Raw genomic sequence first — 23,257 nt, 5'->3', positions numbered from 1 at the left:
TACTGCTGGTTAAAGTCAGAAAATCGGATGTGTGTGGAAGCCTTGTTTTGTCAAATTCGGTCACATATTAGCATTAGAGGGAAATGTACTAGCTCTTAGTGAAGTCATCTGTCAGTATCCAGAAGGTCTAAGTTGATAGAAGTTAAATTTGTAGCTAAACATTGTACCGGTCATGCAGTATGTATTAATGTGTCATATTGTCAGTTGTGTAATATTTACTTGTGGTTGACTTACTTCCTGTTTATTCATGTTTTAATGTAAGGATTGTATCATACCATCTAGTAAGCAAATATAAATGTTTATTTTATATTTAGTTCCTACAACTTATGGTTTGAGTCTCATAGCACATCATGTTCAGATAGTTGGTCAGTCACTAACACTGGAGTGTAGTGTGACTACTGTGAGAGGTATTACTAGCACAGTAAATTTTGTCTGGAGCAGAAATGGAACTGTACTAAAGGAAGAAAGTAAACTAACTGAAGAATTCACAATACAAAATTTGGATATTTACACTGACACATACACCATCTCACCATTGAGTGTACTTGATGATGGAAGGATATACCAGTGTGAGGTAGTAATTGAAACTAGTCCACCAATTACTGCCACTGATAATGTTACCCTGGATGTTACTGGTATGTGATTGTACGCATTTTTACAGTTCTGTTTATACCATTATTGTATAGTTCCAACTCCTGTGGTGACTATTACACCATCTGGTCCTATACAAGGAGCTATGGTAGGTAGTCCTCAAGATATCCAGTGTACAGTGAGTACAGTTAGTGGAGTGGAGTTGAGTTCAGTAATGATAAGTTGGATGGGACCTGGAGGAGACACTATTACAAATAATAGTAGAGTGACCATCAGTCCAACCAGTGGTAGTGGTAACAATTACACTAGTAGTCTCCAGTTTATGTACCTGATGGAGGGAGATGAGGGTAGATATGAATGTAGTGTACTGATACTGGAAACTACAGCATCCAGCTTGGTGCAAATGGATAAGATTACAAGTATGTCCTGTTAAGTTCAGTATTAATATACAGTGCACAGAAGAGAGTAAATGTACATGAGTATATGTGTAACCACTTATTGTGTTTCTATTTCATTATCCTCTCCTGACCAATTATTAAAATTATTTTTATACTAACTCTGTTGAAAATTGGAGTTAAATTATTTTCCTACAAAACCTACTGGCTGGCTGCTTATCACTCCATGATCAAGAGGTGACAATTACTACTCTTAAAACTATGTAGATTATGATGTTCATCAGTTGCTATAAATTGACAAAAAATCTGCCTCCTTGATCAATTTCGTTATACATATTAAATGTGCATTTGAGGTCTTGGTACCATTTTGGCATCACAGGAAAGCATAAGCAGGTGTAAATTATTACTTAACACACAGCAGTAGCTTCAGTGGAGAGTGTTAGCAGCAGTAATTTGATTTGTGACTATCTTTACAGCTACACCAGTTTGGTAACACTCACACCTAAAGTTCAGATTTGCAGCAGAGTTTTGTACCTTAATAGTAAAATTTCAATCATACGAATAGGATATTTTTGGAACAATTTAATGCATTTTTAAAATTGCTAGAATGTTTTGTATGTAGAAACCTTATCTGGATGTGTGAATCTAGTCACATACGTATGGTACCAAACATCTAGAGCTCTAACAAAATCAACTGGATAAACACACAGATGGACACACAATTAATTGGTTGCATGCAGTTGCCTGTCTTATCTATCAATGTGCTTTTGTACTTTCCTAAGAGACCTAATATTTAGGTCAGGATGCTATAACCATTTGCAAACAAATCAGTGTACACAAAAATTGCCTAAATAAAAAATCATGTCACCAATGGGACGCTAAGAACTTCATGCTTGCAAGTCACACATTGTGTCAGTTAAACAATTTATTTTGTGGAACACAGCCATCATAGTAGTTAGAATGCAAACTTTGTATTAGTACTTCGTTTGGCACAAAAATCACTTTTACATGTGTAGCTTTTACCAAGATGAAATACAGATAATTTTGTTTCAGCTTTTATATATACTGCAGATACTGTATCTGTATGTGTATCATGGCTTTCCTTGTTACAAATATAGTACCAACTCCCAACAATATCAATGTGATTGCTCCCAACACTCAGATAGTTGGTCAGTCACTAACACTGGAGTGTAGCGTGACTACTGTGAGAGGTATCACCAGTAGAGTGGATATTGTGTGGAGTAGTGATGGTGTAGAACTCAACAGAACAGAAACTCCTAACATTACCTCCACAACAGATGACATGATAGAATACATGGATGTGTACACTATTACACTATTGAAGGATACTGACATTAATAGAACATATCAGTGTGAGATGGTAATTAATAGTATTCCACCTGTAATAGTGAATGGCGATGTTACATTAAATGTTGCTGGTAAGCAAGTGTAGTTATGTTGTAATGTCTAACAAAATTCATCTCTTAGCTAATCATTGTTGTGTGATACACTGTAAATTTATTAATGAATTGTATTTTTGTTTTAGTGCCAATTCCCTCTGTCACTTTGGAATTACCTGAGACTCAGTTAGTTGGTCAGTCACTAACACTGGAGTGTAGTGTGACTACTGTCAGAGGTATCACCAGTAGAGTTGATGTTGTGTGGAGAAGAAATGGCTTAAGACTTGTCAGAAGAAGAGGAATAAGTGTTAATTCAACATCTAAAGATACGTTAGTGTTCACAGACCTATACACTATCACACAACTGAGCACAAGCAATAATGCTACAACATATCAATGTGAGGCTGTGATAAGGACTAGTCGTGTAATAACTACCAGCAGCAATCTGGCTATTCTGGATATCGTCGGTATGTACATAGTTTAGCAAAGAAGACAGCAGATATGCTTTTGCCATTACTAATAACTAAATTTTGTGCTACTTCTTAAAAGTGGGTACCCAGTTAACATTATTATCCCTTGGTACTAATTAAATTTTCTGTTGTTAAAGGGCCCCTAGGGGCCCATTAGGAGAAGTATGCTTACTAGAGATGTCACAATATTGATCTACTGTGGTGTACCAGTATGGACAATTTGAGCAAAATTGGTTGAAACCCAATTAAATAGCTATCTTTCCAATGACCATGTCAATTCAAGGATACTAGACTTATACACATAATGATTAGTACTACTGCCATCATGTGTGAAACCCTCTTTATCTTTCTGTACAGTTCCTACTCCTACAGTCAGTATAACACCTATACAAGGAGCTATGGTAGGTAGTCCTCAAGATATCCAGTGTACAGTGAGTACAGTTAGTGGAGTGGAGCCACAGTTAGTATTGATAAGTTGGATGGGACCTGGCGGAGAGAGTATTACAAATGATAGTGGTCCAAGAGTGACCATCAGTCCAACCAGTGGTAGTGGTAACAATTATACTAGTAGTCTCCAGTTTATGTACCTGATGGAGGGAGATGAGGGTACATATGAGTGTAGTGTGATGATACTGGAAACTGATGGATCAGGGTCAGTGGAACTTAATACTCTAACTGGTAAGTTATGTATTGAATGATTGACAATTTGTAGGCATTTACACATACCATTATTGTATTACTATTTAAAATAGAAGTTGCATAGTACAAGCATTATATTATCCAACTGTACCCAACTTTCATTAGTCAACACATACTGTATTAACAACAAAATTAATATTGACAACTTAACAAGTAACTTAACAACTTAACGACTTAACAAAATTAATATGACACATAATCGTTATACTGAAATTATCACGGCTAGTACACTGTCCAACTCTTGCAAATATGCCATTAGCTACACCACATTGTCTTTTATATTGTCAGTTATATCGTACTTGACACAACATGTCATCCTCCTACAAGAAATGTGAGAAGTTGTATGTACTCACCATGCCATACACTGTGACAGCTCTATGCTTTACTAATAGATGTGGTTGAATCATTCTCCTCATTTTGCAGATATCTCTAAAAGTTTCTTAAACTTATAGTGCTCCTAGCTTCTTTAGCAATTTTACAACAGAGTATTCCATCTTTTACCATTATCTCTTGAAACTTCACTGTATTGAATACAAGACAGTATCTAAGAGCCGTATACTATTACACTCTCAATTATTTTTCACTATTTTCATCTTGTAACAAATTCATGGAGAATAAAACATTCAACAAAAAGTTTTGTATTAAAAACGATATTAAAAATGTGGTATGTAAATGAAAAATACCACATTAATACCATGTAAATGATATTAAAAATGTACCCTTTTGGTTTTGTTCAGTCAACTTTCATCTTGACTTTTTATTTGAACATTTCTTCTCCAGTCTTGACTGCCTATTTTTTCAATGTGAGCCTGCACTGTATAATAATTTCTTTATGTGTGGTAACAACAGCTATGATCACTATAATTACAATGAAATACCTGCTGGTGCTTTGAAACATCTAGCTGAAAATTCCTACATTCTAAAAGTTATGTATATGGCTACACTGCTGTTAATGCCAACAGTTTTATCAATGATATGGTAGTACTGAAAGCAAACCAAAGTAAACATCTTTACAGCCATTGCTTGGCTGCCACAGTCTTAGTTTCACAGCTTTCAAGCCCTAGCTATTTTAAAAGCTGTACCCATTTTACAGTTTGGTTGCTTGATATACACGGGATAAGTACACTATATTGTAGTACAATATAGTGAATTTACTATTTGTGTAATGTCCGCTTGTACATCTACACAGTTCCCATTCCCACTGTCAACTTAACTGCTCCCAACACTCAGATAGTTGGTCAGTCACTAACACTGGAGTGTAGTGTGACTACTGTGAGAGGTATCACTAGTAGAGTGGATATTGTGTGGAGTAGTGATGGCACAGAACTAAGGAAACTAGAAGGACCAAGTCCCATCTCAGTGGAAAGCCAAATAGTTGCATATAGTGACATTTACTCTATCACACAATTGAACACATCTTACGATGGTCTTGAATTTCAGTGTGAAGTGGTGATCAACAGTCCTTTACCAATTACAGCTAGTGATATTACAACACTGGATGTGTCTGGTGAGTCATGTGACTGTTTTTATTCAGTGTAGAACATTTTGGGAGCTAATGAATACCTGTAAAATTGTTTAGCTTAATGCATGTGCATGGACAGACCCACTGGCTACTGGAGATCAGAGAGAAGCTCTTTTGCTATAATGTTAACACGTACTCAAAGCTATAATGATATATTCAAATCTCTTAAGTTATAATGATATATATTCAAGTGTCATTATTGCATTTGAGTGATTAAAAATGATTATGATCTTGTTGAGTGGCAATCAAACATGCAGTATTGCATTGACTGTTCTATTAGAGTATCTCAATTGTTTATGAAATTCATTGAAGCTAGAAGTCATCATAAACGCAGCTTCTTTGTACATACTTAGTGTGTATAGTACCATGCTTGTATAGTACTTGAAGAGCGGTAACTTGAAAGGGAAAGGTTGGGGAGGAGTATGCTGGATCTGTCATTGCTGTGTGTTACTAAATTTTAGATGAATTCCTGGGAAACAATGGGTGAATCACTGAATCACATCGTATTACCTTACATGCACAAAAATAATTTCTGTCTGCGATGTATATCCAACAAAATAAAACTTGATTATGCCATATTATAATAAAATGCACAGCATAGTATATTTTGCAAAGGTGTCTTACACTCCATAGAACTACTGTATACTATGCATATTATATGGCTTGCTTAAAATGCAATCAATTTCATGGCTGGTTGCATCCCATTCTTGTGCTCATATATTTATGTATTAATGTATCCATGTCTGCCATGGCACACATCTTGGAATAAAAGAAATAAGTACCACCTCTAGTTGTATTAATTGATGTACAGTAATATAACAGATTTCAAACAATAAACATTTTTATTTGCAAACCACAAACATGTTGACATGCTAAATATGCTGCACAGTATTTTTAAGTAACCATAACTATGTGTTAAGATGTCATGTTATTGTGCAATATAACTTCTCCACAGTCCCTCAAGCATCACTGGACATATCAGAGTCTACAGAAGGATCTGTTAGTGGACTAACTCATACTCTAACTTGTACAGCTACATTAACTAATGGAGTATTACCATCTCTTGTAACAATCAGTTGGAGTGGTGGTAGTTTATCTCGGTCCCCAAGAGTCATTGTATCTGATCAGACTACTAATGGATCACACTACACTAGAACAGTGACATTCTCACCATTACTCTACAATGATGCTGGACAATACAATTGTTCTGTACTAGTGGATGGTTTTGAAGAGGCCCAACACTCAAATGATGTGATGATAGTGGTTAAAGGTATGTGCTGTTTTCCAAGCTTTTACATAATGTACTATGAACACTGCATGCAGAGGTGTAGCCAGAACCTGGACAAACATCAAAATCAAGATACTCTAATATAACAGTCACCCAAATATAGCAATCAGGCAAATGAGCAATAGTAGCTAGTCTAATATACTATTAAAACTAGTCTCAGAATTACAATGTTTAAAAAACTTTCCTAAGTGGTTTGCAGTTAGCAGAAAGCCATAAAATTCAAGATTGAGACAGCGTAATAGAGCAGTCACCCTAATACAGCAGTCACCCTAATTAGCAGTCACCCTAATACAGCATATTAATAATTATACTTTTTCATTGATGTTTAAGCTTCAAATAGACTTGAATTCTTTAGCTGGCTGCAGTATTAGAATATTTAATTTCAATGTGACTGCTTTATTAGAGTAAATAATATTCAGTGACTGCTCTATTAGAGTTTCTGACTGCTCTATTAGAGTATCTCGATCTTTTTAATGGAATTGTGCGATCTGCAGATTTTCCTATATACTGTTACAGCTTTATAATCACCTCAAAATGCCAGCATAATTCCTGATTCCCACACATACCTATTATTCCCGAAATTATGTCGGCATAATCGCCGCACATGCCCCAGACCCCTCTAGGTTTGCATGTTAGCACACTAAGGGTCTTTCCTATATTGACTTGCTATAAATATATAGTTTAGGCCCTGGCATCACCAAAAGTCTGGCTATGCCTCTGACTGCATGCAAAATTTGTAAATTCATTTTATCCATTTATGGTATATGCCTTTGTCAACAGCTCCCACTCTCACTGTGCAACTCTTTCCACCACTTGTAATGGGAAATTCTGGAAATGATGCAATTGAACTGCACTGTATAGCATTTGTAACAGAGAACATTATTTCAGCTTCTTACCAATTCACTTGGTCTAAAGATGGAGTTGCTATGGACCAGCTTAATATTAAAAATGTGGTATGTAATCTAAATACTGTGTATGACTGGATATGGACATTTTTATCTACACAGATTACCAATGACAACACATCATCCACACTGCACATCAATGCTACTGATACTAATGCTACAATACACAATGGAATGTATACATGTCAAGTGACTCTCATCATAGCTGGAGTAGACAGGTTTATCCAGACTACCAATGATTCTAGAGTTGCATTCACAGGTAGATCAGTAGTAGTACATGTTTATATCATATCATGATATCTACACTGTGTCAATGTTTCAGTAGCTACAGGCATAGCTAGTCACTTTTGAGAAAACAATATGCACAGAAATGATTTATACAATTACTCAATCATGTGTGTGTATAACCTAATAATTTTTTTTAACTAGATGAAAAAAAAAAACAAAAAAAAAAACACAATAAATGACATTTGACTTCAGGCTGTCATCTTCTATGTCTTTATGTTCACTGATACTGATTCTAGATCTTTTAGCTACATGTGTACCTTAAGGAACGTGTGCAAAAAAAGACACAGTACTATAGCAACTTGTAACATTGTGCCACTATCAAATGTGACCAGGCCTGCAAAAATAGGGCATCTGGGCACATGATTTTTGCCTACTTTTTCACACTTCCATCACTCATAACTTTTTATACTATTACAGTGCAATTTTTACCTCCTGGTAAGCATTAATTGGCTTTATGGTGCAAGTTAAAGAATGCAGATATTCTATTCCAGTACAGATATATGTCCTGTAGAGTGACGGAGTGTAGATTGTGCCCACGTGACCTGTTTTCGCAGGTCCAGTCACAAAAATTAATAATGATAAATCTTTTCAGCAGGAGAGCAAATTGTATTCCAAAATGTTCATTCATTGCACTCATCCTGCTTTTGTAGTGAATTGTATAATATGTAGTTTTTTAAATACAGTCACTTTTGCATTCTTCTTTAGCAAAACTTCCACCGGTCAAGCCTGTCATAACTACGGTGATCACCACACCACACTCAGTCAACATCTCATGGGTTGTACAGTTTATTTCATTTGACAATGAGACCTACTCAGTACAGTATGGTAGTGATATGTCATTACAAGATAGTAGTGAAGTGGTGATGGGAAGTACTGATGGACTTGTTACTAACCAAGTGTTCTCTGTTAACATCACTGGACTAACACCATTTACTACTTATTACTATATTGTGTGGGCTAATAATTCAGTAGGGAACACTAAGACCTCTGTAATGAATTTTACTGCTAATGAAACAGGTAACATTAACATTACTAAAGCTAAAACTTAATACACTGTTTATGTACTATTTTCCACTCTCCAGCTCCTGGTGTAGCTCCTGGAAACTTTAGAAGTACAAACATAACATCAACCAGTATCATGTTCCAGTGGGATAGTGTAGTTGATCAAGCTAATGGAGTGATCAGGTGGTATGTGGTCACATGTGATGATGATGATGAGAATAATCTTATGGTAAGGGTCTGAATAGTGTTGTCTGAAAAATTACTTTATTAGCATCTCAGTGAGTTTTAGCTTGATTTTCCATATAGCACTCATGGCAGTGCATTAACATAATACAAATAGGATGACACTCTATAGCTTAACTTGGATTGAATACATATGTCACAGAAATAGTGTACATACAGTATTGCAATTTGTACAGTAGTTAGCTACACCAAATAAGTGTTGCAATGCAACAAATAGCAACATATTAAGGCAAAGTGAAGTGCTTTATTAGCATTAAGGCCAAGTGTCCAGTGTTTTATAACAAGTCAATGATTTAGTTTATTTCACATGCACATGACACTTATTAATGCTGTATGTTTGCACATGTTAGCCTGAAGTTATCGCTAGTCCTAGTGGCCAGATGCTGTACAACAAGCCTTTAGGGAAATCTGGGTATTATGTTGATTTTGCTGGGTGCTGTCATGTACTTTATTAAGCCTTGAAGTTTCATATAGTACAGTTGGTAGTCTTTAGAGTACACTTCACAATTTTATGATAATAAAATACACTTTTTGCCCATGCAAAATTCTATAAAAAATTGTTACAGCATTATTTACTAGACACCATCTATGTTTGCAGGAAAACACTACTGGTGATTCAACAGAAGCAGTAATTGTTGGATTAACCCCATACACCAGTTACACTTGTACATTACATGCTGTTACTGTATCTGATGGACCTAATAGTGATCCTGTCATAGTGACTACAGCTGAAGAAGGTATAATAAAATATAAACATGGAGTAATTCACATATTCTTGATCGTTCAACAGCTCCCAATCCTCCAGTACTTATTGCAGTATCTGCTGTTGATTTCACCTCAGTTAACATACAATGGAATATGCCTACTGAAGCCAATGGAGCTTTGGTTAACTACACTATTTTATACAACGTAGATAATAGTTCACTTATGAATAAAACTGTTCCTTTTAATGGACAACTGGTAAGAATGAATTATTTAATTTCTACTCCTACACATGTATCTATGCATATTAGACCCAATCTTACATCATCACTGGATTGCATCCTTATCAACTGATCACTGTTACTGTCACTGCTACCAATGGAGGAGGAACAAGTAATCATAGTAATGAAATATCCGGTAGAACAGGTGAAACAGGTATGATGAATACCATTACTGTGATAATTAATTGGTATAATATATGCATTATAATTGATTATATAGTTCCCAGTGTGGTCAAGATCATTGGAGTTGCCAGTATATCCAGTAGTACTGTTAATGTTATTTGGATTCCTCCTACTCAACCTAATGGCATTATTACAAAATATGAAGTGATGTATTCAGTCTACAATGACACAATTAATGTGAAAACTTATGAAGTAGCTGGTGATATAAATAGCCTCATTGTTAGTGATTTAGGTAAGTGTACAGTGTTAAACCTGAGATAATTTATATCTGGTTCGATGGTAGCTTCATTTGTACTCAGCTACAGTTGTGTATGTAGCAATCTTTTTATTGTTATCAATTGTTAACAAATGTGTTGTGGTTCTTATTGCCCACACTATACTATGCGAGCTTGTGAAGAATGTTCTCCAATAATTAATACTCCTAGAATAGAATCCTGTCTGACTGCTTTAAAACATTTCAATAGTTTGTATGAATGCCCTCTAGTATTTATCCAACTTCTAACAATTACTATTTTAGATTACCATGTATGGTATTATATGTAGATACCTGTGTAGGCTTGCACCAGTAATGTTGTGCATAATAGGCTAGCAAAAGCATCAAGCATTATGCCAGCACAATAGGACAATTTTCAATATAAAAAAAGCATGTTATGTGTGCACCCAACAGAAAGCCACTCATGAATGCATTACACTATATTACTGCAATTCATATCAAGACAATTTGTTTTACTGATTATTTACACTTAACAGAAATAAGATTGTGATACTCTAATAGAGCAGTCACTTGCTTTAATAGATGTTACTGGCTCAAGAAAATTATATGCTTTATGCTGTTAAAAGTAATAGTAGTATGTAACGCATTTTGTTAATTCCAACACTCATGAATGATACAGAATACAATGAGCTGAGGTAGAAAATAAATTTTAAAAGCCAGGTGAAAGCTGGGCTTGGTTGCCCACAGCTTCATGATAGACGCTAGTATGAAACTGTATTCAACCACCAGCACAATTATTATACAACTGAGTCTTTGTTCACCAGTAATCGTATTGCCTGTTAGTAAATGTTTGTAGGCCTTGTAGTTTTATACATTAATAACTTAACAATCTCATTCATTACAGTGTATTTCATTAATTTATAACATAACTCTCTCCAAGTTGTATAATTAGGAGCAATGGCATTTTTACTGATATCACTAACACTTTACTACTAACAGTCTATGCTCTTCAAATATTACAACATAATAACTGTAGCTTACACTATTACTACTACATTTATAATATCAGAATCTTTTTTTTTTAATTTATAGACCCAGGCATACCATATAAAGTAATGGTTGTGGCTACCACCACAGCTGGAAAAGGAGTGGATAATTACTGGTATACTTTCTTCAGTGAAGAGTTAATTCCACTTAAAGCACCAGAGAATGTCAAGCTTGAAAGAAGTGGTACATCAGTTAGTGTCTCTTGGGAACCTTTAAATCTTTTTGAAGCCAGAGGATTTCCTACATACACAGTAACACTTGAACCATCTTCCAGTGATGATCGTGTTACAAGACAGTCTAATAATGGAGTAATAAGGGTGACCACTAATGAATCCAACATAGTTGTAGGAGGTCTTGATCCTAAGGTGGAGTATGATGTCACCGTGTCAGTACAAACTGCTGCAGGAAAGACAATTACAGGAAAAAGTTAGTCACAAATAATACAGTCCCCCATATACATGCACACTGTTTATATTAGATGCAGTGTCCTGTACAACTAGGCAATATTTGGCTTCTTACATAGTTAACTGCTGAATTCTCTTTGCCTATTGACTTTCTGTACTTTAAAACATTGTAAGTGAACCCAGCTTGCGTTTGGTATCGATATAGTTCTGTAAGTCCACGAAAGCAGGAAAGGACTGGGTGAAATAGATATGTCTCAAACTATAAAACAAATAAAGAAACACAATACATTCATACCATACACACAAACATGTGATAAATTCATATATACTTGTGAGATTGCATTGAACTAAAATTGATAGATGAGTTGTAGTATGCTGTATACTATAAGTTTAGGTCAACTATTCACATTTTATGTAATTACTAAAAGAATAATCATTACAATTATTTATTTTGATACCCCTTTAGTGAGCTTAGCAATTGTGCAGGGGGATCTAACTGGCAGCAGTAGCAGTAACAACAGTACAGTGTTTATTGTGCTTTTTGTCCTTGTGGTTGTTGCAAGCACTATTATAATAACAGTGATTTTAGTCTATATCATAAGGAAGAAAAAGAAGTCAGGCAAAAAATCTTTGATGTAAGCTGTACTAAACTGTTTACTATATAATTTATTTATTCTGGCACTTTTAAAATTCAGATACAGGAATGCTGCAGGTAATGTCGGAGTAGAATTGGTTCAATTTGGACAAAATGCCACCATTCGTGAAAACCCATTTGCTGCTGACAAAACCATGGAAAAGCTACCAGCAGTTGATAATCCTACATATGAAATGAAAATGGATCTGGATATGGTGGAAGTGAAGGAGAACATTTACTCCACTATTCATGAAAACCCTGCAACCCTAGATAGTGCTGCTGATCAGAGTGATCTTTGAACTATCCACATACACATAGTAGTAGATTATTTGGTGTGTTCAACTTTCTTTTACATAGCATTTGTAGTGAATAGTGACTCTACTTTATAGATTGTGTGAAGCAGAATTTGTAGTATGCAATTGTTTGTACATTAAAGAATTATACCAAACTTTATTTCCGTTTTAATTTTATAGACTTGAATGTGACGACATAATGTGAAGGGAAATGGCATAAAATAGTATAAAATCGAGCACAATAGGCTATTTTTCTGCCAATAACAGCATTATGGTTAGAAGTAGTAGTACATACATTGGTTATCTGATACTAGTACTAGTATGGGCAGCACGGCAGTACCAGACAGACATATGGTTTGCCTATATAGTTTGCCAGCTTTGCTTTAGGCTTGAGTCTATATATTATGCTCCAAAACTTTCCTATTATGCTTTTTGGCATTTCCCCAATTTTCTGCCTATTATGCTTGTTTTTATGCTTTTAAGAAATGCAATATGCTTTTATTTTGTGTGTGTTTTCTTTGTACAGAGAAGTTTTTATATGATACAATGTAAATGGAGAAGTTTCACTTCCACTCCAACATACAAATAACACTAGCTTGAAAAGGGGATGTGATCCAGAGTTAGTAGGCATATTACAGCAGGGAGTAGTCTGTCATAGGGACCCACCGATTATGCTGGCATAATTATGAGCATAATAGGTGCCTGAAAGCATTGAGCATAATGCTAGCATAATAGGAAGAATATTTGAATCATACTACAAATCCTTGATGGTCAAAATACATATCACAGAAAAATCAATATACTCTCTCTAATTAAACAGTTAATAACTCTAATAGAACAATCAGGCAGCTGACTGTATATCGATCTTTTCTGTCACATGCATTTGAAGAGCAAAGATTTGCTTTCAGCCACTTATTATGTGCCCATAACTGGAAATTTATTAGCAAAACATGGGAAATCCTATGAATTAAATATAGCCCACTAAAATAATTATTGACAATATAGTGTACTGTACTGCAATGTTACAGGTCAACACTACTAGTGAGAGAGAAGACCATCATGATTATGATGAATGTGTACAACAATAACAACAACAAAAAAAAGAGACTACTATGTGAATCCTCGGACTAACATGCAACCACAGATCTGATCTACACAGTAGTCAGTTGTGGGTATGGCAAGGAAAGAAAAAGTGTAACTACATGCATACATACATGCAATAAGAAAAAGCCCTATAAGGTATATAACTACAAAATCTAGTTCAATCAGTCTGGGTCGATAGTCCATTCTTTACAGTTCCTCCCAACATCATTGCCCAAGGAGAAATGAAGCCAACCCATGCCAATCTTTCACAGAGAGTTTCATTCAGTAGTGTCCAACACGGCGAGTTAGCATATTGCTGTGAGGAGGTTGAAGTGTACGCCATCTTGGTCACGTGTATTACAGAAACAGTAGTCACAGGACTAACCCCGTTTACAACATATATTTGTACTGTACATGCTGTGACTGTGTCTGATGGACCAAAAGTTGATCCTATGAATGTGACAACATCTCAGCAAGGTATGGTATAGAATGTTACTAAGATGTAGCATGTAAGTTTTGTGTATATCATCTTATAGCCTCCACTCCTCCAATACTCAATTCAGTTACTGCCATCAATTCAACCTCAGTTCGTGTTGAATGGAGTAGGCCAACAGTGCTCAATGGAATACCGACCACTTAAACTGTTATCTATAAGATTGAAATCTTCCAAAGAAAAGTACTACAGTAAATTTCAATGGGCAATTGGTAAGTAAACAGTAACACAGAGCTGGTTTGTGCCTAAAGGTTTATTAACAGTCCGATTGTCTATCATGTAATATTAACTGTGTAAAATGTGTAACAATTTTTTCTGAGTCGTAGAACCTCTCTTACATGCCCAGTTGTACATCTGGATGTAACAGCAACTCTTTTGTAGCAATATTGTGTTTTAGAGCAAGTATTTTATGGTTCATTGGAGTATATCAAGGATCAACAGCAGACAACATGGCTCAAAATCCAGCATCGTTCACAGTCTAATAACTGATGCATGTCTTTATTCCTGCAGTATGTTTATTTACTGCCAATAATTTTATGTAGTTTTTCCTCAGTACATCTATTAATGTTTGTAGGCTATGTCATTTAGGAATTGTATAAGTGAAACTTTGAACTTAAAATTAATGTTATTTTGTGTTAAATTGGAGTCTAAATCACTTTACTGTTTGGTAGTGATGGTGTGAGCATGCAGGGAAACTGTAATCTCATCTTAATGACCAAAATTAACTTTATTTGGTTTGGTGAATACTTCACATGCTCCTCTATAATAGATGCAGTTCTATGACATCACAGAACTAAGTCCTTATCAACTGGTCACTGTTACTGTCACTGCTACTAATGGAGGAGGAACTAGTGATCCAAGTAATGAAGTGTCTGGCAGATCAAATGAAACAGGTAAGAAGGCTACTGCCACATTTGAAGTCACCACATTATATCATTGAATGTACAGTTCCAGGAAATGTAGAGATTATTGGAGTTGTAACGCTATCTAGTCCAATTGTTAATGTTATTTGGACACCTCCTGCCCAACCCAATGGAATTATTATACAGTATGAAGTGATCCATTCAGTGTATAATGATACTGGTAACAGCAAAGTTGCTAGAGTAGCTAGTGATGAAACCAACAATGCCATATCAGATTTGGGTGAGTGTGGTGATGTCACAATTCACAGATGATATTAATAGTTAAATTTTTATATCTGTAAATACCTCTAAGTGGAAACAGCCCATGTAAATTGATGGGATGAGAAATATGCGAAGTACAAAAAAAATTTTCTGCTCACATTATATTACCTGTAACAATTTACAAAATCATGCTTTTTTTTTAGAAATTATGTTCTAAACCATGCTTTCAAAAAAAATTGCTCCATTACAGTGTATCAGTATTTCCTGACTGTTGTTAATCATATTTCTATATTTGACCACATTGTACGTACATAGTAGAAATCCCCCAAATAAATGACAGGTGCCCCTATAAGCACCACATCCAAATCTAGGATCCACGATGAAAAAATTCTTTCCGAAAGGGTCTTAGTGTTACTAATGTCAAATTTTCTGTTATTCTTACACAAGGCCGAATAATAAACTTTAAGAGATCATCAAAACTCAATTTTTTGTCTGCCTACCTGCCAAAACACAATCACTAGATAAGTGGTGCAATGTACATATAACCACCATATCATAACAAACCCACATGTGGGACATGCCTTTTCTGATTCTGATGATTGTCTGCTCTCTGCACCTTATGTTTCCTTTGAACTTCCATTACATCTTCTTCATGCTAGGAACCTTATGGAGGAGCTATTTTTATATATCGGCACTTTCCTTATAGGAGTGTAATTAGATGTCACAAAGTGCCAATAGGTGCTACGTATTGTAAGAGGGAATAGATACAGTAGTTGTAGTACAGTAGTAGTAGACCTTAGCACCTGAGCACTTATGAAACAATTGGATTGCCACTGATAGCAGAGCAGGACAACCATACTCTAGATCAGATTATGCCAATCTCACCGTATCAAGGTGACCACACTTCTACAACAATTGCATGGATCATAATAATTAGTGACTATGTCCTCAAATGATCAGAGCAGAGTGACTTAGCCCTTAAAACAATCATTGCATGGTGCCTACCCCCTTAATCATCTAGCTACTCTTGTAAAGGCATGAGGCTGTAGTTTATAGGACAAGGTGACAACACCCCTTGATCCCTTGATCTACTGTGTATCTCATTCAAGAGAAATAGTTAAGATCATAATATTCTAATAAAGCAGTCATGCTATACCACAGCGATTAATTCTAATAGAACAGTTACGCATGTGGTGTTATAACCAAAAAAGTAAACAAACTATATGGTGCAATCAAAAATTAATCTAGAAATGAACTAGAATACAGCAATAAAAGTAGTGAAATAAGGGATGCATAGGCGGCGGAAAGGGGGGGGCTAGGGGGCTAAAGCCCCCCCTCGGTCTGCTGAGGGGGGGGCTTAGCCCCTCCTCAGAATGATATCATACCGAAATTATCTTTCTTGGAGTGGGGCTGAAAACCGTGATAAAGATCGAGATACTCTAATAGAGCAGTCACTCTAATAAAGTAGTCAGTGTGTAGCAAGCTATGAAAGGATTTTTATGTAGTTTATCAGCTAGAAATGGTAGCTGGTGAGGTGGAAAGCTCTTGTCGGTTGGTTGTGACCTTTTTTTTTTTTTTTTTTTTTGGTCTTACCTTACCAAACTATAGAAATAAGTCTGGGTCAGCCCAGCCCCCCCTCATATCAACTACTTCCTCCGCCGCTGCTAATACACTCACAATTGTAACACTAGGACACAGTATATATGTATGATTGTATTTTGATTATTGCACACTATCACGTGAGAGATAACTGAGAACCTTGTCGCAGACCTGTTCCCTACATGACGCTGCGAGCAGTTACGTTCTAGTGTGGCTAATTGAACCAGTACAACAAGGGGAACAGTCACCACCTGTCTTTTAACCTCTGGAGTTAATCCCTGGTGCCGGCCAGAGGCACCCGTGAAGGTGACGTCATAGCAGCCTTAGTGTTCATTCTCTTTCCGTTACTCCCCTCTAGCGGCAGCGAAGATGCCCTATGTGTTCCGGCTAAATGACCTACCCAAGCTGGACCTCCAAGTAGACCGTGGCACTGACTTTGAGGCGTGGAAAGCCCAGTGGACATCCTACTCGACCCTGTTAGGTCTCAGTGGTGAGTCAGCTGCTACCCAGGTACAAGCATTAACTCTATGTTTTTCACGTGAAACACTCACTGTACTTAATAACCTCGGTCTTAGTGAGGAAGACAGGAATAATGCCGAAGCAGTTATTGCAGCAATCAAACACCATGTTGATGGGCATATTAATGAGTCTATGGAGCGTCATCGGCTCCGGCGCAGAGTGCAGCAACTGGGTGAGAGCTTTGATGACTATCTAGTGTCACTGAGAGAGCTTGCTAAAACTTGCAACTTCTGTTCCACTGCATGCTCCCAAAAGAGTATCCGTGACCAGATCATCGAAGGGCTTGTGGATGGTGACACTATTGAACAGCTGCTGAGGCAACAAATCCTAACCCTTGACACAACCATTACAATGTGCCGTGCACAAGAAGCAGCGAAAACCCAACGTAAAGACATGACTGACCACTCTGTCTTAGCCATCAGGCAATCTGCAAAACTAAAAGTACAACAGGTTCCACCACACACTAGCCAGATTATTCCGAAACCTTGCCCAGGATGTGGGTTACAAGCACATCAAGGGGGTAGAGCACAGTGCCCAGCTTTCAAGCAGACATGCCGCTATTGCCTCAAAGTTGACCATTTTGCTAGGGTTTGCCATGGTCGTCAATAGCACAAGAAACCACCAGCTGCTAGAGCCATCGCAACTGCAGAAGACCCAGACCAGGAGTCTAATGAGATATCACCAGGGCTATCCACCATCAGCCTAAAGCAAGTGGCCACAATGGACCCGGCACCAACCGTGACAGTGCACCTGCATACATACCATGGGTCCTATCGCACCCAAGTACTTCCGGATTCAGGGGCAGACATATCTGCTGCTAGTGAGCATGTCCTGCCATGACTCAATGAATACAGGGACAACCTTTTACCATCAGAATTCACACCACGCACAGCTAATGGACAGAGTATGCATGCTATTGGGAAGTTGAGTGTTCGCTTTCAGCTAGCTGGTAATGAACATGAAGAAGATGTATACATCTTCCCACACATGAGTGGGGTCATAGTTTCTTGGAGGGCTGCCAAGGCCTTGAAAATCCTGCCACCACATTATCCCCTACCACCCCCCAAAGCTGCCCCTGTGGAACCCAGTGTGAGATCCACAACAGCCACCAACCCCCTGCCAAATATGGATGACTTGAAGCAAGAATACCCCACAGTATTTGATGGCAGGATTAGGACAATGGAAGGAGAAGAATTCCATATATCTCTGACTGCAGATACCAAGCCTTTCTGTGTCAACACTCCTTGGTCAGTTCCATTCGCCTATCGTGACAAACTTCATTATTATTATTATTATTAACACTTTACAGTGACCAGCACTGAAGGTCTACAACAACATGTGCTGCAGCCTTAGGATTACCTAACCTAGTTTCAAGGACTTAGACTTAATGACTTATACAGTAGCTGGAAAGGTGTAACAGAAAAGGGGCCAAAGTAAGGAAAAAAATCCCTCCAGCCCCAGGAATCGAACTGCAGGTCACCCAATGTCTAGTCGGGGCCACACTCAGTCTTCCTCCAGGAGGGATGGATTTTCTTCCTTAATCCTAAGGTATTTATTATTAACTTCAGGCAGAGTTAGACTTACTACAAACACAAAGCATTATTACACCAGTTATGGAGGCCACAGAGTGATGTGCTCCCATAGTGGTTACTCCCAAGAAGAATTCTGATAAGATTCGTATGTGTGTAGATCTCTCCCACCTTAATCGTTTTGTGGTCCGAGAGAGGTATCAGTCTCTAACACCAGCTCAAGCTGTAGCTGATATCGCAGCTAGTGATGCAAAATATTTTACTGTCATTGATGCCCTAAAGGGATACCACCAATGCCCTCTAGACCAACACAGCCAGCCGCTGACAACATTCATCACACCATTTGGGAAATTCAAATACCTTCGTGCCCCCTACGGAATCTCCTCAATATCAGAGCACTATAACCGCCAGATGACTGAAGCTTTCAAGGGATTGTCAGGCTTTAGACGCGTGGTGGATGACTTTATCATTTATGATGGCAACATCACAGATCACATTGCACATGTGAAACAGTTTCTTCAGCGCTGTGCAGATCAACACATCGCACTCAATGCTGAGAAATGTAGATTCTTCCAAACCAAGACAACCTTTGCTGGGTTCTTGCTCTCCGATCAAGGCTACCAGATAGACCCATCCATCACAGAAGCCATCTCAAAGTACCCTGTCCCAACCAACCAACCGAACAGAACTTCGCTCCTTCATCGGACTAGTGAACCAGTTGTCCTCCAGCACGAGCGAAGTCGCAACCCTCTTGACACCATTCAGATCTCTGATAAGCACCAAGAATGAATTCATATGGTCACCTTGTCACGATACAGCCTTCATAGATGCTAAGAAGTCCCTCACCACTCAGTCCACCTTGGCTTTCTTTGACCTTACCAAACCCACTAGGCTCAGCACTGACGCCAGTTGGCAAGGGCTAGGGTATGTCCTTCAGCAACGACATGGAGACACGTGGTCCTTTGTCCAAGCAGGATCCCGATTTCTTTCAGACGCTGAGTCTCGGTACGCCATAATTGAGCTAGAGTTACTCGCAGTTGCTTGGCAGCCACAAAGTGTAAGATATTTCTAGCAGGCCTTCAGCACTTCTCTGTGGTAACTGACCACAATCCATTGATGCCTATCCTTAACAATCGGAGATTAGATGAAATCGAAAATCCCAGGCTTCAACTACTCAAGTCTCGCCTAATGGCATACAACTTTACCGCTCAGTGGATCAAGGGAAAAGGCAATAACGCACCTGATGCCCTGTCACGCAACCCAGTTTTGGATCCTCAATGGGATGACTCCCTTTGTGAATATGACTGCCAACACCACCCAGAGCCCTCAATTACAGAGATCAGAATCCTTCAATGTGATAAGCACGACAGCAATTGGCTGCATAACCTATGTGAAGAAGCCACCAAGGACTCAGAGTACCAACAGTTGCACCACACAATAACCCGGGGCTTACCTGACCATCGCAATCAGCTGCCAGAGGCTTGTAGACGCTATTGGAACATTAGAGAGCATCTAACCATAGATGATGGGTTCATTGTATACGGGTGTCGCTTGTTGATACCAACATCTATGCGACAAAAGGTGCTAGCCAACCTCCATGAGTCACACTAGGGAGCCGTGCGAACAAAAGAAAGAGCCAGATTATCACTGTATTGGCCATGAATCGACAACGATATTGACAATGTAATCTTGTCATGTAAGAAATGTCAGGATCGCCTCCCATCCAACTGCAAAGAGCCCATCATGTCTAAACCAAAACCATCCCAACCATTTCAAGAGATTGCTTGAGATTGCTGTAGACTTCAGCAGCTATGGTGGACAGCAATTCCTCATCATGGTTGACTGCCTCACAGACTGTCCAGACATTATCCCCATGCGAAACAACACCTCCACACAGCACTTGGTCCAATCATTGACCCAGTCATTCTGCCGCACTGCAGTTCCAGACATAGTGTGGTCAGATGGTGGGCCACAATTCACTTCTAAGTGTTTTAATGATTTTGCCAGTCAGTGGGGATTTGAGCACAAGACATCGTCACCACATTACCCTCAGAGTAATGGTAAGGTTGAGGCCACTGTAAAGTCCATGAAAAAGATCATTGCATCGTCCTGGGGTAACAGATCAGTGAAACTAAATGTTATGTGTCGGGCACTGCTGCAATACCGAAACACACCATCACGCAAAAATGGACAGTCTCCTGCACAGAAACTGTATGGTAGACCTATACAGGATACACTACCAGCACACCGACGCTCATTTTCACCGGAGTGGCAATGCAGCACCCTTGAAACTGAACAGTTAGCAGAACATACCTTAGCACAGACAGTGTTATATTACAACAGCCATGCCCAAGAACTCCAAGATATTCAACTGGGATCCACTGTGGCTCTACAGAACCCTTGGACAAAGCTCTGGGACATATATGGCACAGTGGTCAATGTTAGTCCCCACCGCAGATACTCAGTGAAGAGTCAGAGTGGACGAGTCCTGGTACGTAATAGAAGATTTTTACGACATCGTACACCAGCCTCACTGTGCACACCAGGTAGAAATAACCCGCATCCAGATACTCCACCCCGTCCAGAAGAGATAACAAGATATCCGAATGACAACCAAGACCTCCAAGCTCTACCACCACTGTCACAAGATCCTCAGACGCCAATACAGTACCCACAGACCCCACCTCAAGAACTTCGTAGATCAGAGCATACCTGTAGACCACCACAATGCCTGATAGAGGATCCCCAATGGTCATGATATCAGTATGGTTATCCTGTGGACTAAACCATGCTTGGTAGGGGGATGTAAGAACATAAACTATGAACTATTCTATAGCACTGCACATGCACTAATACACTCACAATTGTAACACTAGGACACAGTATATATGTATGATTGTATCTTGATTATTGCACACTATCACGTGAGAGATAACTGAGTACCTCGTGGCAGATCCGTTCCCTACACTACAACTTTTGCATGTTCCCAAAAATGGGTTTTCCTAAATCTGGTCAAAATCACTGCTTGTGAAAATATATGTCACAGAAATGGTACTCTAATATAACAGTCAATGCTACAATAGAACAGCAAGGCTTAGCAATTTGACATGCTTGTTTTATTTGAATATTAATGTAGTTCGAAAGCAGCTTACTTCAGGAAACAATACATCTACTCTTCAAACAGTTTCTTGCGAACCCAACAATTATTATTATTATTATCTAGGACTGCGTCACATACAACCAAGTACATACACCAACATGACAGCCCCCTGGTGAGGCTATTAGGTGGTGAAGGCACGATCACCAAATCAACTCAATATGTCACAGTAGTGACAGATACAACACAATAGTGGCATCGTAACTAAAGGCCACCAGTAGCTTAGTGCCAGTACATCAATGGCGTGGTAATGGCACAGTGATGTGTACACAGTATACGTAATTATGTATACAAAACATACAGGAGAGAACTATACATTATTGCAGTATTGTATGTAGCAATACGTTATAGGCAACATCAACAAATAAAAATTGTTAGCCAATATACAGTAAAGTATCAACATCAACTAGAGCTAAATAAGGTTCATCAGTGGTGTAGCGGCAATGGCACAGTGACGGGTGACACACTATAATTATGCGTACACAACTTTCAGGAAGTAGCTACACAATACTGTAGGAGTATGCAAGCCAGATGAACCAGGTAAAAGAAGACAGCCAAGCCAGCCAGAACCTAGTAGCTAAGCCAGGTGAAGGCAAAAAGATTAAGAATTGTCTGACACCAACATGAAGAAGTTCGCCATGCCAGCTGCATAAGACAAGATTGTTTACTTGTATTTTATATTGTAAAGAGCGTGGCATGTGTTTTAATGTTTTCTTGTATTGTTAATTAATTACATACTTTATGTGACTGGCAGCTGGCATGGAGACTTGAGACGTTACAAACATAAAAGCTTACTTGTAATCTTCTTGTTTCGTGTAAAGTGGCCTCTCGCTCTCTTTAAGTCACTTTACGGACATTCGTTAATCTTCTCCTTCGCGCAATCTGTAATTAAGCAAGGATGTGGTACTGGGCGTTATTTAGAATTACACTTATGGTCAAGTCATCAGCATGAACGGGCACGACGATTATACATTTGTGCCTTCGTTCACAGGCGAATCGATCCCCGGTTAGTTTATGTCTCTAGGCCTCGTAGTTTTCTCAAACATTAATTATTAATTCATTATTATTTATTTATGACGTAATTTTAACTGCGCTTCGTATTATTCTTAGTACTTGGTTGTATTATTAGTTATTTATTAAAAAAGATAGAGACTAAGGAATTATGAGCATATTAAGCATACTGATTTAGCAT

The 23,257-nt window shown here is 38.1% G+C and overlaps 2 protein-coding genes across 2 annotated transcripts in view; both read left to right on the top strand.

The window, feature by feature from the left end:
* The window catches only part of LOC136258318 (titin-like), a 105,554-nt gene extending 92,816 nt beyond the window's left edge, over positions 1-12,738 (top strand). The window contains exons 50-67 of the mRNA XM_066051645.1: positions 315-635; positions 687-1,010; positions 2,105-2,425; positions 2,533-2,853; positions 3,214-3,534; positions 4,745-5,062; positions 6,033-6,347; positions 7,146-7,318; positions 7,373-7,529; positions 8,264-8,575; positions 8,641-8,789; positions 9,402-9,540; positions 9,594-9,763; positions 9,817-9,940; positions 10,007-10,201; positions 11,276-11,656; positions 12,101-12,269; positions 12,330-12,738. Of these exons, the coding sequence (XP_065907717.1) occupies positions 315-635; positions 687-1,010; positions 2,105-2,425; positions 2,533-2,853; positions 3,214-3,534; positions 4,745-5,062; positions 6,033-6,347; positions 7,146-7,318; positions 7,373-7,529; positions 8,264-8,575; positions 8,641-8,789; positions 9,402-9,540; positions 9,594-9,763; positions 9,817-9,940; positions 10,007-10,201; positions 11,276-11,656; positions 12,101-12,269; positions 12,330-12,567 (4,448 nt within the window). The 3' untranslated portion in view covers positions 12,568-12,738. The remainder of the gene's footprint in view (positions 1-314; positions 636-686; positions 1,011-2,104; positions 2,426-2,532; positions 2,854-3,213; positions 3,535-4,744; positions 5,063-6,032; positions 6,348-7,145; positions 7,319-7,372; positions 7,530-8,263; positions 8,576-8,640; positions 8,790-9,401; positions 9,541-9,593; positions 9,764-9,816; positions 9,941-10,006; positions 10,202-11,275; positions 11,657-12,100; positions 12,270-12,329) is intronic.
* Positions 12,739-20,742: 8,004 nt separating this feature from the next.
* LOC136265217 (uncharacterized) lies at positions 20,743-21,666 on the top strand. Its single transcript, XM_066060108.1, has one exon. The coding sequence runs from the start codon at positions 20,743-20,745 to the stop codon at positions 21,664-21,666; it is 924 nt and encodes a 307-aa protein (XP_065916180.1).
* Positions 21,667-23,257: the final 1,591 nt, after the last annotated feature.

Source organism: Dysidea avara, chromosome 1 (assembly GCF_963678975.1).
Source record: "Dysidea avara chromosome 1, odDysAvar1.4, whole genome shotgun sequence".
NCBI classification, from domain to species: domain Eukaryota; kingdom Metazoa; phylum Porifera; class Demospongiae; order Dictyoceratida; family Dysideidae; genus Dysidea; species Dysidea avara.
The sequence above is the reverse complement of the archived record's forward strand: the minus strand, read 5'-3'. Positions and strand labels throughout refer to the sequence as shown.